This window comes from Cynara cardunculus (genome assembly GCF_001531365.2).
Source record: "Cynara cardunculus var. scolymus isolate 2C chromosome LG 16, CcrdV1, whole genome shotgun sequence".
Lineage (NCBI taxonomy): Eukaryota > Viridiplantae > Streptophyta > Magnoliopsida > Asterales > Asteraceae > Cynara > Cynara cardunculus.
This window is the reverse complement of record NC_037543.1, coordinates 4,439,615-4,457,947: the sequence shown is the minus strand read 5'-3', so window position 1 is coordinate 4,457,947 and position 18,333 is coordinate 4,439,615. Positions and strand designations below refer to the sequence as shown.

Sequence of the window (18,333 nt, the reverse complement as noted above, 5' to 3'; positions counted from 1 at the left end):
TATATATATATATATATATATATATATATATAGAGAGAGAGAGAGAGAGAGAGAGAGAGAGAGAGATCAAATGAAAACCAACCTCATTTGTACAAACTGTACAAACCATCCCCATACGTCGATTTCATTGTTTAATCTTATGAAAAATTTAATGAAATTGTTTCATATAATATTTTTTTGATGAATTTATTTCATATATGGTTATGAAATTGTTTCATATAATATTTAATGAAATTTTAATGAAACTGTTTCATATATTAACACCCTGCACAATAAAATTGGTTAATCAACCTCTCATAATTACAAAAAAATGAACAAAATGAAAAATTATGATTAGTTGAATATGGTTTTCACGGTTTGTACAAATTGAGTGGTTTTCATTTGATCGCTATATATATGTCCGTTTAGTAATTTTGGTCACGAGAATCCAAACCCTCAATCAACTAACTTAAAGTGGAAGTGTAAAATTTTAAGCCACAAATATAGATGCTTGATTGGTTTTTTTTTTCCACAAAATGGATGTTTGATATGTCATTTTCTTTGATTATTTATCTAGAACAGTCCAATGTTCAACCAACTCTAATTTTCCACAAAAAGATTCTCTCCAATTAATATTTTCTTTGGAAATTTTCAATTTCAAAGAATGATTCAACCCTATAACACAATGATTCAACTCTATAACTCAATTTTAGTAGTCATAATTGTTGTGTTCGTCTGGAATTGAACCCGGGTAGAAAACACGTCGATCATTTATAGCAAACATACATCAAACCGTTACATGGTATCATGGTCTCACAAAAATTGGTTGATTCATGTTATTTTAACCATATATCAAACGAGAATATGGTCAAACTAAAAGAACATGAAAACAACCAAATCACATGTAATTCTGCACTGAAATTACATATGAATACGAAACATTAGGCCAACGCAAGGGTGTACGGCGATGTATCCTGCGACCTAGGTCGTGTGTAAGCAAATGTGATTTTACATATGAGTTTAGTGTAAAATCATATGTGATTGGGTCATTCTCATACTCTCGTATTTATCATTGCTCTTGTTTGAACTCATCTATATATATATATATATAGAGAGAGAGAGAGAGAGAGAGAGAAGTTTCCTTATGAACCTGAAATTGAGTAACGACCTGGGAACAGTCCACAATATGCTACATGTCTCTCTTCAAAATGAATATTCATTATTAGTAATACATCCATGGTGAATATGAAAATGTTATTAATTGTGAATCACATGTTCATGATAATGGAAGTGTTATTTTTCATTAATCATACATTCATGATGAATATGGACATGTTATTTATCATTAATCACACATTCATGACGAACAACGCATTCATATTTCTGATGAATATGTTATATGACGCATTATGGATGGTTTCCGAGTTTCTAATCATTTTTAGGTCCCATATATATATATATATATATATATATATTTTGACTACATGCTATAGGCTACGTAAATATCTATTCAGGATTGACCTACTGTATGTAAGGACATGTTGTTGCATTGGTTATTAATTTATTTATTTTTTTTAATTTAATTAATTAAATTATATATATGTACAAATTTGTAGAAAAGATTCAATGTGAATAGAAATCGATAGAAAATAAGTACAAAAATAGTTTAAAAAATGTGAATAGAAACTAAGTACAAAAATAGTTTAAAAATTGAATAGAAACTAAGTACAAAAATTGGTTAAAAATTGAATATGTTATTAATTTCCCATATATATATATATATATATATATATATATATTTTCAATTATTGTTCTTCTTTCAACAGTTGTTGAACTTTGTTTTTTTCAAAAGGAACAATTAGAACACTGAGAAAAATGGTACCTATATTTTAATGGCTGAGAAAAATGGAACCCTATCCCTACTCGTCTACATATTAATCATTTAGGCGTCTTAATCTAATAAGCCAAGATTTAATCATTTGAAATTCATGTATATTGTATTTCTCCTTTGATTGTATTTCTTTCATTAATTAAACAATGTCTTCAGAAGAGTTTCATCACCTCAAAGTTCACCTGAAAGATATAGCATCAGCCACCGACAACTTTGATCGACAGAAATTAATAGGACATGGAGGATTCAGATCGGTGTATAAAGGGGAACTCTCTCTTCCAAAGGGAAAATGCATGATCGCTTTCAAACGCTTAGATCCTAAATATGGGCAAGGGAATGACGAGTTTTGGAAGGAAGTCATCATGCTTTCCAAATACAGACATGAAAACTTGGTCTCTCTTCTATGCTTCTGTGATGAAGGTCACGAGAGGATCCTTGGATACGAGTTTGCATCTCGTGGGAGCCTCGACCACTATCTAAGTGACGTCAGCCTGACATGGACCCAACGTATCAAGATATGCATCGGGGTTGCCCGTGCACTAAACTACCTTCATGATCCCAACAACACACAAAAAAGAGTAATCCATCGAGACATAAAAAGCTCGAACATCCTTCTGGACGAGAATTGGACTGCAAAAGTTTCTGACTTTGGTTTGTCTAAATTTGGCCCAGCTAACCAACCACAAACCTATGTTTTTTCGAATGTTGTTGGTACCCCTGGGTATTGTGATCCGTTGTACTGGGAACTGGGCTATCTAACGAAAGAGTCTGACATATACTCTTTTGGAGTGGTTTTGTTTGAAGTAATGTGCGGAAGGTTATGTTACAAATATCGTGATGGTCGGATAAATGAAATTTTAGTGGGTGTGTGGAAAAACCATTATGATGAAAATAGACTAGATGATATCGTGAGTTCTGATCTGAAGAAACAAACGGATTCCAATTCTTTGATGACGTTTTCCGCCATTGCAAGTCGATGTTTAAATAGAAATCGTAAAGAACGACCAACAATGTTGGAGATCGTCAAAGAACTCGAGGTTGCTCTTGCAAAACAAGTAAGTTTTCTTTTGGGTTCTTTAGATCCAATGTTTTCTATAGAATCGAATTATGACATAATATTTTTACAGAAGCTTTCTCAAACAAGTCGGTCATTAGTAGAGCTTGGAAGGCTTGCAAAACCTCCTCTGGTCTATGAATCCCGAGAAGAACTCCTCTCGCTTCTCTCCAATGGGTTTCGTCATAACGATACAACGGTAATAATTAATATTATCGTTTTTATTATATTTATATTTATATTTATAAAATGAAAACATCACGATAACATATCTCATCTTCTCACCTTAATTAATTATATCCAATTTTATGGTAATTTGAATTATAAGGATTATCTAATTTAGTATTTGAATCTTTTAAAAAAATTATTATATTTTTAATTAGATTTTATTTTTTTTAATTACAATTAATCTATAAAAAATTCACAAATTTTTTTCATTATTATTCAATATCATATGTGATAACACATGGATGTGATATTATTATTATCACATGTTGATCTATGAATAATATAGAACCGTGAAAAATCATTGTAGATATATTAACAATATCATATGTGATGATATAAAAGTGTGGATCTATTATTATCATGTACGTATGAAGGGTATTTGTGCAATGTAGTGAGATATATTTCGATTTTAATGTTCTATTTTATTTTGTCTTTGTCGATGTTATAATACGATTTTATGTGTTTTTAAGAAAAGGCAATAATGATTTTATTTTTGAATAAAATAAAATTTTGAAAAAAAATATATCAATGTTAATATCAAATCAACTATTTAAAAGTTTTTGTTTTTTATGTAATTTATTTGATTTATTTTTTTATAATTTAATTTAAGTTTAATAATGAAATAATTTATTTTTGGTTTAATAATATAACATTTTATAAAGATAATAATTAAGTATGCTGTTAGATTTCAATGACTATCCTAATTATATTTTTGATTTTTTATATTTAAAGTAAGATGTTTATCCTCTATTTGATTATGTTTATTCATAGTTAATTACACGAATTTAGATATAGAGCTTTAATAAGTTGTACTTACGCACAATCTACTTGTAATCTTGAGTTTTAAGTAATATGCATTAATAAACAGTACTTTACACATAAAAAGTGGTTTTTAAAAGTTTTTGTCAAATGCTTTATAATATAGTATAGATGTGTATTCCCTATTGGATAGGTTTAGTAATATAAGAAGCTTGTTGTTTAAATATGATAAATTGAATATGTGTATTGGACAGTGGCTTTCAATAAACAAGGATAAGAGAGTTTATGAAACAATATCGATAATAAAATGTATTACCGATGATGAAATAGAAGACCTTGAAGTTATTGAGGACGGAAATTCAAGGTTAGATCGATGCACTTAATTTCTCTCAGTGAATATGTTATTTACAAACCGTTCTTCTGTCTTCTATCTATGAAATAATCTGTTATGATTTTATATTTTTGTGTGTATATATATATATATATATATATATATTGTTATAAACGTTCATGGTATATATGTTCTTTGTAAAAAGTGAGATTATTTTCGTTCATGGATTAATAGCTTCCTTATTTATTTTATATTTAGCTTAACAAAAAAGACTTACAGGATTAAACAATTAATTAAGAAACATAAGTTATTCGTTTTGTAGTTGACGGTAATTATCTTAACCATAATGGATCATTTGTAATCAGTGTTTGTATTGAAGTTTGACGAAAAAGACATAATAAGATTCAAATAAATGTAAAGTCGTGATAGAAGTTATTCTTAGTTCATAACACGACCTTTAAAGGAGTTCACAACTCTCGTCAATAGTCCATATGGGATGGGTTATCACACGCCTACTGTTAGGAATTCTGGTTTTCGATTGTTTGGATTCCACTGAAAGTCGTGTAACACTTTTAGATTGAAGTATTTCGATGGTACAATCGAAATTTCAATCAAATAAAATTCAGTGGTTTTCGAACAGAGAATAAAAATCGTTATGAATTTGTGCACCTTTTCAAAATCAAAATTGACCAATTCGAAATTGAAATCGAAAACTGTCAAAAACGGCAGTTTTTGAACCCTAAATCGGGTTTAAAATTTCAAATTCGGATTTTTGAAGCATTTTTTACAAAGCAATATTACCCGAATAAAAAATTTCCAAGCTCGACCCAGCCACGGGCTCTACCCCTTGGACCCCGTCACAGGGGGCGCTGACCCCGGACCTCTGTCATTTAGGGGTTTCGCCCCTAAATTAAAATAAACTCAAACAAGTGTACTTCGCACATTCCTTATTTGTTCGATATTTATCATGATTACATTGGTCAACAAATTAATCTCATTACACTTAAATGATATTAGTGATACAAATCACCAACACCGACCTACTTGAATGATTTCACAAATATCATTTTGAACTGATTTGGATGTTAGATATCAACTTAAGGAGATGGTTTGGATTTTATCCATTTTTTGGTCCTTGTTAGGTTTAGGAGTTAACCCACAACTTAAGTTTATAAAAACCTCATAAATTAAGCTCACTATTTACCAATATGGAATGGATTGTCGTTAAATTAATGTTGAAAATTGGATTAAACCTCTGCAACTGCAAGCTTTAAATTGATGTTCTGGAGTTGTGAAAATGCATTACTAGCTATCATATATTTTGTAGGAAATGAAACTCGTTTTAGCTTTTTTATATTGAAAGAGTAAGTCGTTTGATAAATAATAACATATGATAACGATATTTGCAGATTTGATTATGTCATAGAGGATGCTCCTGATTTTAAATTAAAAATAAGCACACAGTTCTTGATACCTAGTGTGACATACAACATAAACCTCGTCTACAAGTTTGAACAATCGGATCACGGGACATGTGTACCCTACAAATACAAACTGGATGAGGAGGCAGACTATTCCGGTCCATTTATTGCACAAGTGAGAAAAGATGGATGGTTAGTTACTCAGCTATACCAATTTACTTGCACACAAAGAGAACATCACTTTACGATCGAGTGCTTGACCTTGGCTTCCGTCGAATGCCAAATTCTTGAAGGCATTGAATTTTGTCATGTGGAATATGTAATTTGACAAAATGAATTTATTTGGACAAACGGAAGAAAATTGTTGATGATATGAATCAACCAACTTCAATATGGGTACATATTTTTATAGGAAACAGAGGAAAAGAAGAAGGTGAATATCCAATCCATGTCAAATGTGTCGAACACAGATTGGGAACAAAAGTTTCCGATTGATTATATAGATTTAATCAAGTTATCAAAAACTACGATACAATGGACAACCAAGGAGGAGCTCTACTCTGTTTTACGACAAGGGTTCCTCATCGACAACGGTGAAAAGGTATTTCTTCCATTCCATCTATGCTTTCTCATTAAATGACAATGTATGTATGTATGTATGTATGTATGTATGTATGTATGTATGTATGTATGTATGTATGTATGTATGTATGTATGTATGTATGTATGTATGTGATTTGTGCAAAATAATGTGATTTTGTTGGTTTCGTGTTCTCTTATTTTGACCATGTTCTCATTTGCTACTCCCTATATATATATATACACACACACAAACAAGCATACATGCACGCACATATACACATACATATAGGTCGGGTTTCGATAGGAAATCAAATTTTTGTTGGAAGTATAGAAAGTATTTTGTCAACGGATGTTCACATAAGTTAACATATATTAACATTTCATGTTAAGAGTCGTAACACCCTGGTTCAGGGATTAGATGTTAATTGTTGAATATTATATATGTGTGTATATTATATGGAGCAAATATAGAGAGTGGACTACGATGGGGAGGGATGTTGTTGTGTGCAAGGGGTTTGAATGACGTAAGATTCGGGAACATTAAAACTGATTCATATTTTCCTTTTAAACCTCTCTATTCAATTACAAGTAGTTTTTTGGGATAAAATGATGTTAAATAGTAACCAATTTTTAAAAAACTTGATGGTTTATTTATTAAAAAATATCCAGACAGTTAATCAATGAAAATTGTACAGTTTATTGGGTTTTTCTGAATTTTTTCTAGACCTCATTAAATGATGTGATAACAACTATATTACAAAATTACTAACAAGATGTAATATTTATCCATTAACAGTGGTTTTCTATTAACAAAAACATGGAGAAACGACTTATGATATCTCCCAGAGCAGTTCTTGATGTAGATGAATGGATATTGAAGTCTTCCCTTTTCCTTGAATCACGATCAAGGTAATCCACCTGTTTTTCAATTCATATTCATTTTGTATGCCATATGCTTACACCATTTCCATGGTCGTCCCTTAGCATGTTAAATGTGAGATTTTGAACAGGGCACCCGAAATTTTGGGGCCCAAATTTACATGTGATCAGGGTCTTTTATCGACCTGTGTAAAACTATAGCTGAAATTATTTAGCTTCAAACCATTAATTGTTTAGTTTAAGGTTCAAATTATTAATGGTTTAGGTTTAGTTTCAGATTGTTAATCATTTTAGGTTTAGCCCATTTAGTTTTGGATGTAGCAGTGACTTCAAAAAGATTAGAACATCCCTGACCATTTCATGTGTTTTCTACAACCATGAACTATATTACAGACTTATCATTTCCTAATACATATATTTCCTCATACTCTTCTGTAGATTTGATGTGGTGGCTGAGTCTCGTGGTCGAAAAAGTTTTACGGTGAAATGTAAAATCAGATCCCGAGTGTTATCACCCCAAACAACCTATTCGTGTCACCTCATATACAAGCTACCAGAAAACTACTCTTTGTTGCAGTGCGTTGTAGAAGTAAATAGATGGAATCTGCGAGATCTTTTGCGTTCTCCATGGTATATCTATTTAGCGCCTCCTCATACCCCGATTATTGGATCCAATGTTGATGGAATCCCTTCATGTACCCGCAAAATAGAAGGTCATCCGAAAATGAGGAAGGATGGTTGGATGGAATGTCGAATCTGGAAAGTTTCACCTAGTATCATGGGAACTATCCGAATGAATCTGCTCTTCAGTAAAGCGGAAGAGGAAAACGAAAACGAAACAATTGTCGACCTTATTGTACAAGGCATTGAGTTTAGACCCATGTAGTTGTCCTTTCTCTTTTCATTTCATGTTTGCATTTCAGTTATTATTGTTATACATGTAACCAGTGTTTCTTATTTAATAACATTGCACCAGGTGTCGTATAATATATTGGTTGCAATGTTGCATAATAGATTAATGGTACTCGGTTGAAAGAAAGTAACCGGTACCTAGCTAATTTCTAAGTTCCACGTATTGAAATAAAGTTTTTATTTTGCTAACTTCAATTTGGAAAGATGAAAAGTGGAAAAGAAGGAATCACGATCTTAATTCAGGATTTATCCTTTTATCATTCTATATTTTGTATTCGGGGTTTCGGTTTTTATGTGCCCCTCATTGTATTTTTTTTATCATAATTAATAAAAATCAATAGGGGGATAAGATACTTAGCTTGAACAGGTTTTAAGCTCTTTAAAAAATCACATGTTTCGTTGTCTCGTTGGAGGTTGATCATGAGGTTTCAACTTGTTTCTTTCTCCTCATTTTCGTTGCAGTACATTTTTTATGCAGGTTCTTCTACTAGTCATTCCCATAGGTCGTAACACAATTTGGTCACAGATGAACATAATGTGAACACAAAAACACCAATAACATAAAACCAAGAAAACTATAAATTACTAAAAACATTTTGTAAAGGCTTTGATACACACTATAAACAAAATCAATAATCAAGTTTGAACACCCGTCAAGCATCTCCGTTGAACCCAAAACCAAAAATCTATAGTATCACGATGTGAACCACCATCAAATATATTGTTTCAATTGAACATTGTGACCACCAATTTCTTTTACACATTGTGATCACCTATTTATGTTAATATTATTTATTTATTTCATTTTGTTATAATACATATAATTTTATATAAATATGAAACTAAAATATGGATGAAATTGATATAGAATTTTCTCTTTGGAGAAGGAATTAGTTTTTTGAGTAAACTCTAATTTTGGTCTATGTCGTATAGTGAAATCTTTGAAAGTGGGACCTGAACTTTTATATCTCTAAAAATCGTTCTCGTGGTTTTAATTTTACTCTGAAAGTGATCCCTGGTCACTAACCGCTCCGCACTACAAGATTCTATTTAAATACTCAAACAATCATTTGTTGAGCTTGCATATTATATGTTTAATTCATTATTTATTCTTATTAGATCTCAATGAATCATCTTTTCTTTCATATTTTAATTGATCCTCATTTGTCTACTTGTTTAAAAAACCTTGATAGTCTTCTTTATTATTGATCTTTCATTGACCCTCACGATTACTTCATTTATACAAATTCTCTTTTTGTATCAAAATAACACATATTTCTTATTATGAACTAAAAAAATTCTTGTTTTTTATAAAAATTTATCAACCATAGTTTTTATACTTTTGGTTTCAAATTACCTAACAAGAAGTACGTAAATTTAAGTAACCACAAGGGTGGTGCCTGATTGGTTTGAGCTTGACTCTAAATGTCAAAAGTGTTTGGAGATCCTAGGTTCAAATACAAGAAGGAACAAAAATCCCCTTGTGGCCACGGAGGTTCAAATGTGGTGACTCCGGGCTACCTGCAAAGCAGGTGGTTACTCTGGGATTAGTCGGCTTGCATAGCGGGTTGGATATCCAGGTTAATCAAAAAATAATAATTAAGTATTCTTTTATATATCTATAATAAGATAAATAAGATTTCTTTCCTTAGTAAATTATTAGCATTTCTTGTACTCAACTTTATACTAATGAAAGACATTTATTGAAGAAAAAAAATTGTACTTATCGAGAGTCACTACAAGAAAAATGAGTTTTGACGATGCGCCTTTTAGCGATAACATGTTTCCACTATAAACGACGACATGTTGATATATACTCTTTCTGATGATAAATGGACTTTTAACAATGACAAAAGTCGTTGCTACAAGTTTTGTTTTTTGCAGTGGGCCCTATATTTACGTTCGTCCAGGGCCCATAAAATGTCTGGAACAGGCTTGGATGGTGAATGTTTAAGAGATACATGGTTAAAAGTGAATAGTTGGAGTTTTAGGTGTCTTGAAAACAAACTGATGGTAATGTTCAAGACTATCACCAATGATCGGTTTTCATCCGTAACTTGGCATATCGACACGCTATCAACGAAAGAAATCCTTTGGAGCACATACATGATTGACAACAATACATCCCTAAAACACGATATTTCCCATAGATAATTAAATAACATACCATGGATTATGGTCAAATTATTGTCAGATTACCGATGAGTGTTTAAATTTACTTAGTGGACTATGGATTATCATCCACGTATCCCGGTCTTTATTTACTTTACAATATATATTACAATATAAGGGAGATTTAGGAGAAACACCCTAATAATCATTCATCTGAACGGTACGTACATGTATATATAGATAATTGAAATTGTTTCTTAGTTTTTATATACGTATGCATAACAAGACAAATTACTTTGTTCCTCAGTATCTTACCTTTTTCCCCCTAAATCTTACCCTTACGAGTGGGCTTAAGATATATACTTAGCATTTTTTTTTTTTTTTTTTTAATTAACCCAGATATCCAACCCGCTATACAAGCTGACTAATCCTAGGGCGACCACCTGCTTTGCAGATAGCCCGGAGTAGAGATGGCCAAATCGGCCCGGCCCGGCCTGGGACCGCCGGAGGACCGGGACCGGGACCGGGACCGGTAAGGACCGGTTATGGGACCGAAAACCGGGACCGGTTGACGTTTTTGGTAGTTTCGTGGGACCGGGACCGACTGGGACTGGGACCCGTTATGGGACCGACTATGAACCGGCCCGGCCCGGCCCAAAAATTCAAATAATTTTATAAATAAATGTATTTTTAAATAATTTTATAATGTATTTTTATAAAATAAACGTAATTTTAATTATATTAAAACGCATTTTTAAAGTGTATTTGAGTGACCCAATTGTAAATTTTATAATGTATTAAAAATATATATCATTTTAAAAAAATAAAAAAAAATCTTATTTTTTAATGTAAGGACCGGTTGGGACCTGGACCGGCGGCCCATAACCGGTTATGAAGTACCTTGACCGATCCTATCATTTTCGACCGGGACCGGTTATGGCCGGTTATGAGAAAGGTTAGGACCGATTGGGACCGGCCCGGCCCAGGACCGGTTTTTGGCCACCTCTAGCCCGGAGTCACCGCATTTGAACCTCCGTGGCCACAAGGAAATTCTTTTTACGAGTGGGCTTAAGATATACACTTAGTATTTACAATTATATACTTGTACACACCAATGGGCTTTGACCCAACAATTTAAATCAACATCTGAGATAAAAGGAAATTTGAAAGTGTTAGCACGCTTTATCATATATGAATGGCATCAACTACTTGATAAACTTAATAGTCTACAATATGAGACATAATAAAATGCGAAAACATCGGCAACCACAAAGGAAGGATTATGAAGACATTCTCGTTCACGAACAGCCTCAATGCATATCTGGAGACGTTGAATCCACGTCTAACATGAGCAACACGTGTTATTGCTTGCACATGTTTCACATGGATACAACGCCTCCGGATATGCATTGAGGTTGCACATGGACTAGAATATCTTCACAAACCTTTGGGTTTTTAGGTCATAATGATGCCTATATATGATTACAAGGATAACACTATCATACATGGTTGGCGCCGACTACAATCAGTAACAAAGCCTCGTATAATCTACTACTTCTTTGAGACATAATGATGTGAAAGTGAAATCATAGGCTTCCAACCACAAAGGATTATAAAGATATTCTCATCCACGAACAGCATCAATGCATATCTATAGAAGTTACATCCACGTGAAACATGTGCAACACAGCTTATGTTTGCACATGTTTCACATGGATGCAACGTCTTAAGATATGCATTGGGGCAGCTCATAGATTAGAATACTTCACAATCCTTCGACATCTAAGGTTAACATGATTATGAAGATGATATTTTATCAAACATGGATAGCATCAACTACAATCAGCAAAAGGCCTCACATAATCTCCTTGCCCTCCCCTTCTCGTCACAAACCAATGTAGAACAAAACAAACATATGCTCGCCATTACTTTCACCTACAAACATAATAAAACATGTGTCAATCCGGCATTCAGAGCACATGAACTAAAATCAAAGAATCTTGCTTATATCAATTACGAAATTTGATTAATAATGACCAAATTTGGAGACATTATACACATAGACAACTATTTTAAGTAATTTCCGGTTGATTATATTTTAAAAACATTATTAGAAACAAATTACCAGCTTGAAATATGAGCTACCCTTGCGATTTTTAAATCCAATGTTCGTGGTATTTCATTTTCAAAGGGGTTTTTCTTTACACCAAAGACAAGATTGGAATACATTTGATAGAATTCGGATATTAAATTGCATTCCAAATCCTTCCACGAAATCTAAATCAATCACAAACACTCCGCTAAAACCAAACGGACCCCAAAAGAATGTTTAAGGATATCATTTATCCATAGAAAGTGACCAATTGTCAGAAACAAAAGAAACAAGATTTAGGGGGTGTTTGGGATTGTTATTTAAAACAACTTATGTTTTTTTGTAAAAGTGCTTATTAACTTATGTGGTATCAAACTGGAGTTTTGTAAAAAGTGTTTGGATTAGCTTACAGCGGTACCAAACTGCAATAAGCTGATAAGTTGTTTTTTAGTGTTTGGCAAATTTTGCTTATATCTGTAAAATGACCAAAAAGGACAGAGAGAAGATTGATGTTGTTATATGGAGAAGGGAGAAGATTGAGATCGATGTTATCGGGAGGAAAAGAGATAGGTATAAAGGATAATAGGATTAAAATGGTAAACTGATAATAAGCAGTTTTTCATAAGTCAGGACGGATTAACTTATCAAAAACTGCTTATTACCGGTTTGGCACCGGTATAAGCAGTTTTCTTTTTTCTTATCCAACCACTAGGTATTAACTTATCACCGGTGCCAGACTGAAATAAGTCAATAAGCAGATAAAATAAACAATCCCAAACACCCCCTTAACATAACAAAGTCTAAATAAAACACACCAAAATCAAAATTAACCAAAACTAAATCAAGTTCCGACAGTTGATCGTACCAGATCTGAAAGTTTCGTAACAAACCAGATCGGATCTGAATAGTTACCAAAAACAGCAGCTTAATCGAACGAATTACAGGATCCGAAAGCTCATGATTGCAGATATCTAAAGTCAATAAAAACTGACATAAGTTTAGCACAATATACTACACATACCTATACTTTAGCCAGGATCATCGATCTTCAGTGTCGAAATGGAGGTTATTTTGATGAACTGAGATCTAGGGTTTAAAATTAGCAAGCTCTGAGGCTATATATAGGCTGAAGGAACAGAGTCATTTGGCGATCGGGTGGTCGATTGAAATCGAATCAAAGTGAATTTTGATCCATGAGAGTTGGGTTGGGTGGTGATTCGGGTCTTGATATGAAACTATATGGAAGAAGATTGTTTAGGAATCGTCCCTGATCTAATAATATCTTCCAATTTAGTCCTCATTTTGAACCATAATTTCAAATATGATCCTTCTTAGATTTTAGCAGGAAACGCGTGAGGGGACACGTGATCAATATTCAGAAGTAACATCGGAAACAAAGATTTCTTCCAACCAATAAAGCCAATTTTTGTAATGTGTTGTTATTTATTAAAAAATATCTTATTTATTAATTAAAAACCTTGGAACTAATAAATTTTGTAATAAATTACATGTTACTTATAATTTTATGAAAAGTAAAACATATCGAATGAAATGTACATAATATGTATTTTATACAAAATTGAATAGTTTTAAGCTTCAGAGGTGGTCGGGATATGTTTTTTATCATCGAACTTGATATCATCTCTTTCCCGTTTAGTTTTTGACAAGTACAAATATATATATATTTTTACGTCAAAATTACCTTGAGATTAATGTCAATTAGATGCCTAAAATATCCATTTTAATTTAAGATGATATTTAATCTTACGAGGCCATTTAAGTTGGAAAAAAAAATTGATTGTTGTGTTTTTGGTCTCATCATCAGCTAGGCCCAAAGTAAACAGCCCAAAAGAATAACATCGTGCAGCAGCGAAATGGGCAGAAAGACGGAGACGTGGGCAGAGAAGGAGGTTCGATTAAGAAGGATTGAAGCTGTCAATTGAGAGAGGTGGAGAGGCTGTCAATCAAGAGGAGACAGCAGGTTATTCGATTAGAGAAAAGGGGAAGCCGGTTGAGAGGGAAATCGACAGAACCTGTCGATTGAGGCTGTCGATTAAAAGGGGATAGAAATCGAAAAAAGAGCAAAAAATCGAGAGGACGAGCAGAAAACAGAAGTCGAAAGAAATCGAAAAGGGCAGTACCATAACCTGTCGATTGAGAGGATTTTTTAGAGAGAACGAGCAGAAATCGAAAAGGGCAATAGCAAGGCATAAATCGAGAGGAGGATTAGAGGACTAATCAAGATTTTCAAAAGGATTGATCATGACTGGAATCGTGAAGAAACAGTAAGCCTATTTCCAGATATTGGGTAGCGATTTTGAAGACAAATTCCAGGTTTTTTCACCAACTCTTACATTTCAATCATTTTGTAAGTTTTTTTTTAGTTCTAAGCATGAGTAACTAAATCCTTTATTCTAGTAGTGAGCAAGTAAACACTTCAATTGGATGGTGTTGAGACTTGATTTATATTTCAATGTCATTTCATATATGCAAACTTTGACTGTAAAGTTGAATCTTAGTCGGGTTTGTGATTTAGGTAGGATCCCCTATTTTATATAATCTGATTTTGATTTGCTAAACGAAACGGGGAATCTGTAATTGTTTCTCGTTTTGTTATTGTAGCAAGTAATGTTCCGATTGATATGTTTGGTTGATTGTTTAACATTACAAGTTTGAAAATTCTAGTTTTAGTATGTGACATCTAAATATTAGCTAGGAATGGTGTTTGCTAAATCTTAATGCATCTATCAATTGTTACCAAGTCTGTGACTGTTCCGACTAGTTGGGTAGGGACTCGTTTTCGAGCTACTCGTGCTAGTTGATTTTGTTATGGCAAACAGAACATTGATGTGTATCAACGTTTGAGCTATTCTGAATTGACATGAAAATATACTTCAGTACAAGTCTATGATATATCGTCCAATGAAAAGTGTGTTTACTTACTACCAGAAGCTCTTATTATTGTTTAACGTTCTCAAATTTTGTTTTGCATATTTAAGCTATTTTATCAATCTTCCAACCCCCTCCTCCATATGTATATGCATATTATTTTCAATAAATTTGCACGCGGTCACGTCTTGGACTTACGATTAACACCGAGTCTCCTTATCGCTATCACAAATGTGTTTTAGAGATAATAGGCTTATTTTATAAAATTATATTATTTGCCGGACTCGACACCCGTCAGTTTATACGAAATTGAATAGTTTTATACAAAATTGAATAGCGTACATAACATGTATTTATACAAAATTGAATAGTTTTAAGCATCGGAGGTGGTCAGGTTATGTTTTTTATCATCGAACTTGATATCATCTCTTTCCCGTTTAGTTTTTAAACAAGCAGTTTCAAACCGACTTAGAACGACGGCCGTTTGAACAACGGCGAATCTAATTTGGCACACTAGAAATCCGTCTTCAAAGCTACTATCGTTCTCAACCTGTATATGGGTTTTGAAGGGTAGTTAGTTGTGTTCTTCTGGATCTCGAATAAATCGAAACATTTCAACTACTTGTGACCTGATTGATGCGATCAATTTCTGTAGGATATCAATTGCTCTTCATAATTTAAGAATTACATGAATTGGATATGTAAGTTTACAAACAGCTGAATTGGAAGTGTGCAAATACAAACAGCTTAGACCTCCCAACAAAACAAGGAGAAGATTATTGTCTACAAACAAGCGTATTCCAGGGACTCGAGGATTACAAAGAGTCTTATCCATGGACAACATCAATTGCTTATGCTTATTCAAGACGTCTGACCCACGTGAGACGGTGAAATCAGATTCGCTAACACCTTTAGATATGGATAAAACGTCCCAAAATAAGCACGGTTTTGACCATAGCATGGATTAGCTCCATCACCCCTTAGTGTGCCTTTTCCAAATGTGTTAAATAAGAATTCTTTACTTTCGAATTCTCATCCAACATGAATTTAGAGTTCTTTAAATCATGGAGAAAGACTTGATGTTGCGTCTGCCAAGGATTATAAAGAGAATCCTATCCATCGACAACTCCAATAGCGTATTTTGAGCCACTGGCCCCACGTGAGACGAGCACAAGACATAATTTTGAATTTGCTAGTCACACATGGAAGCAGCGTCTCAAAATATACAATGGTGTTTCCCATGGATGGGATTACCTTCATCATCCTTTGGGGTCTCACAAGATGGAGCCTTACACCGTGAGTTAAAGAACTCCAAAACCTTATTAGATGAGAATTGGAAAGCAAAAAATTCTCATTTTAGCATATTGAAAATAAACTCCAAAAACCGCATGGTTGTAAACAATGATTTTCTCGTAGCTATCGTGGAAGTCCATGGTGCATGCAAAGCTCTCCTATCGTTAGCAATGGGAGAGCATTATTATCTCCAACAATGCATTTCATCTTCTTACCCTTCGATCCGACCCTTTTGAAGTATCTAAAAATCACCCAACTTATGATCTAAATTAATCCAACTATATTGATGAACAAAATCACATAAAAAGCATACTTGCATTAGTGACCAAGCAACATCTTGTATCGCATTGAAGCACCCGATGCAAGAAAGGCCACTAGTGATGTGTTAATGGTACCAACTAGTCATTTGCTGCAACCGTCGGAATCACCTGAGATCCAAACATTTTGACATCTGTGTCAAGGTCCATGAAGCATGTGTAAGAGGATGTAGAGCACATTTCCATATTGTCCTCTAAAATTGTCATTAGATGGTCTTAAAATCACATTAGCAAGCAAACGATCAACATTACCTTCACCTACAAGAAGCATAGAACAGGAAACATTTAGAAACCCAGCTTCTATCAGGTAAAAACTGAAAAAACTATCAACCCAGCTACAAACCGATAGTCATATGACTCATATGTGCCCAACCACCAATGAGTTTTTAAAAAAAAATTGATATGGTTTCTTTAAACTTGGAACAAATTGATAATCCTTAGACCCGAGACATGGCATTTTTCCAAAATATATATACATATATATACATATATATATATCTCTGTGTGTGTGTGTGTGAACTATGTATGCTGCAGAAAAAATGCAAATCAAGAAACATTTCGGTTTTGGATGTCTTCAGAAATATTAGAGATTACTGAGTATTTGTTGATGAATATGCAGTAAACCAGTTAACTAAAATGTAACTCAAGATCTTCGTTACTTTAAAATGTAAGAACAAGGGAACTTCAAATAGCTTTACCCAAAAAGCTTATTCATTAAGCTCCATTCCATCAGATCTGATGCACTTTGCGCTTATAGAAACAACAAAATAATATCATAAATTTCAGATCTTATCCATCTGGAACCAACATCACAGAGTTATTAAGATCTCGTAGCTTTATAAAGTCATCGGATTGCAAATTTGATTTATTACTAACATAAACAGAAGGTTAATCGGAACAAAATACATATATGACGCTCATAGTTTCTGCGATATGAAAACAAAATGAGCCATGGATATCACACCATGTCAATCTGGAAACATTACAAGAGTGTTTTTAAGATTTTAAGACTTCATAAAGTAATTAGAGCAAAATCAGATCGAAATATTATTCAAAAACGGATTGTGATGAGGAAAAATATGATTTTTACGATCAAATTTTAAGAAATTCATGAAAGAAATTTCAAATACCTATACTTTCAGCAGAAACAGCGAATCCGAGTTAAGATCTATGTTCTGAAATTGGTAGATGAAACAAGAGAGTGATTAGTTTACGCCGGTAGCCGATTGAAATTGAAGTAATTATGGATGATCTCCGGTTGAAGGGTAGTAAGATCCCAGATCCATAGGGAGAGAAGTGGGAGATTCAGATCCAATCGAAGGGAAGTCGGCCGTTGAAATGAGTAAGAAAATTAGGGTTTCTCAAATAAAACCATGTAGCCACCGATTTCAAGCTTCGACCCGCACCGACCACCATTTTCTGGCAGTAAATTTGGAGAATTTTATGCACCTTTATTTTAGCTACGATTTTTAAAAAACAGATGTGATAGTTTTTTTTTTATTAGAAGTGTTAAATCTGAAATCTTATTTCATTTTTAATTAATAAAATATGTTGTTGAAATTTGAAATTCGAATCAATAAGACTGATTGTTTTT

General features: G+C 33.1%; 1 protein-coding gene and 2 long non-coding RNA genes across 4 annotated transcripts; 1 reads left to right on the top strand and 2 right to left on the bottom strand.

The window, feature by feature from the left end:
* The first annotated feature begins 1,946 nt into the window (after positions 1-1,946).
* LOC112529613 (probable serine/threonine-protein kinase PBL26) lies at positions 1,947-8,140 on the top strand. Of its 2 annotated transcripts, XM_025140940.1 has the most exons (7): positions 1,947-2,925; positions 2,998-3,123; positions 4,166-4,275; positions 5,652-5,855; positions 6,076-6,264; positions 7,042-7,154; positions 7,563-8,140. In XM_025140940.1, exons 1-5 carry the CDS (start codon positions 2,017-2,019, stop codon positions 6,098-6,100), a joined length of 1,374 nt encoding a protein of 457 aa, XP_024996708.1. In that variant the 5' UTR covers positions 1,947-2,016; the 3' UTR covers positions 6,101-6,264; positions 7,042-7,154; positions 7,563-8,140. The 2 variants fall into 2 exon arrangements, with proteins under 2 accessions (XP_024996708.1, XP_024996707.1); XM_025140939.1 differs by having other exon boundaries at positions 5,652-6,264.
* A 3,170-nt stretch (positions 8,141-11,310) lies between these two features.
* Positions 11,311-13,441, bottom strand: LOC112499607. Its single transcript, XR_003067243.1, has 2 exons — positions 13,262-13,441; positions 11,311-12,083 (listed from the first exon to the last, which is right to left on the bottom strand). It is a non-coding gene; the product is annotated as an uncharacterized LOC112499607 (long non-coding RNA).
* A 2,325-nt stretch (positions 13,442-15,766) lies between these two features.
* On the bottom strand, positions 15,767-18,153 carry LOC112499699. The gene is made up of 2 exons (XR_003067253.1): positions 17,870-18,153; positions 15,767-16,997 (listed from the first exon to the last, which is right to left on the bottom strand). It is a non-coding gene; the product is annotated as an uncharacterized LOC112499699 (long non-coding RNA).
* Positions 18,154-18,333: the final 180 nt, after the last annotated feature.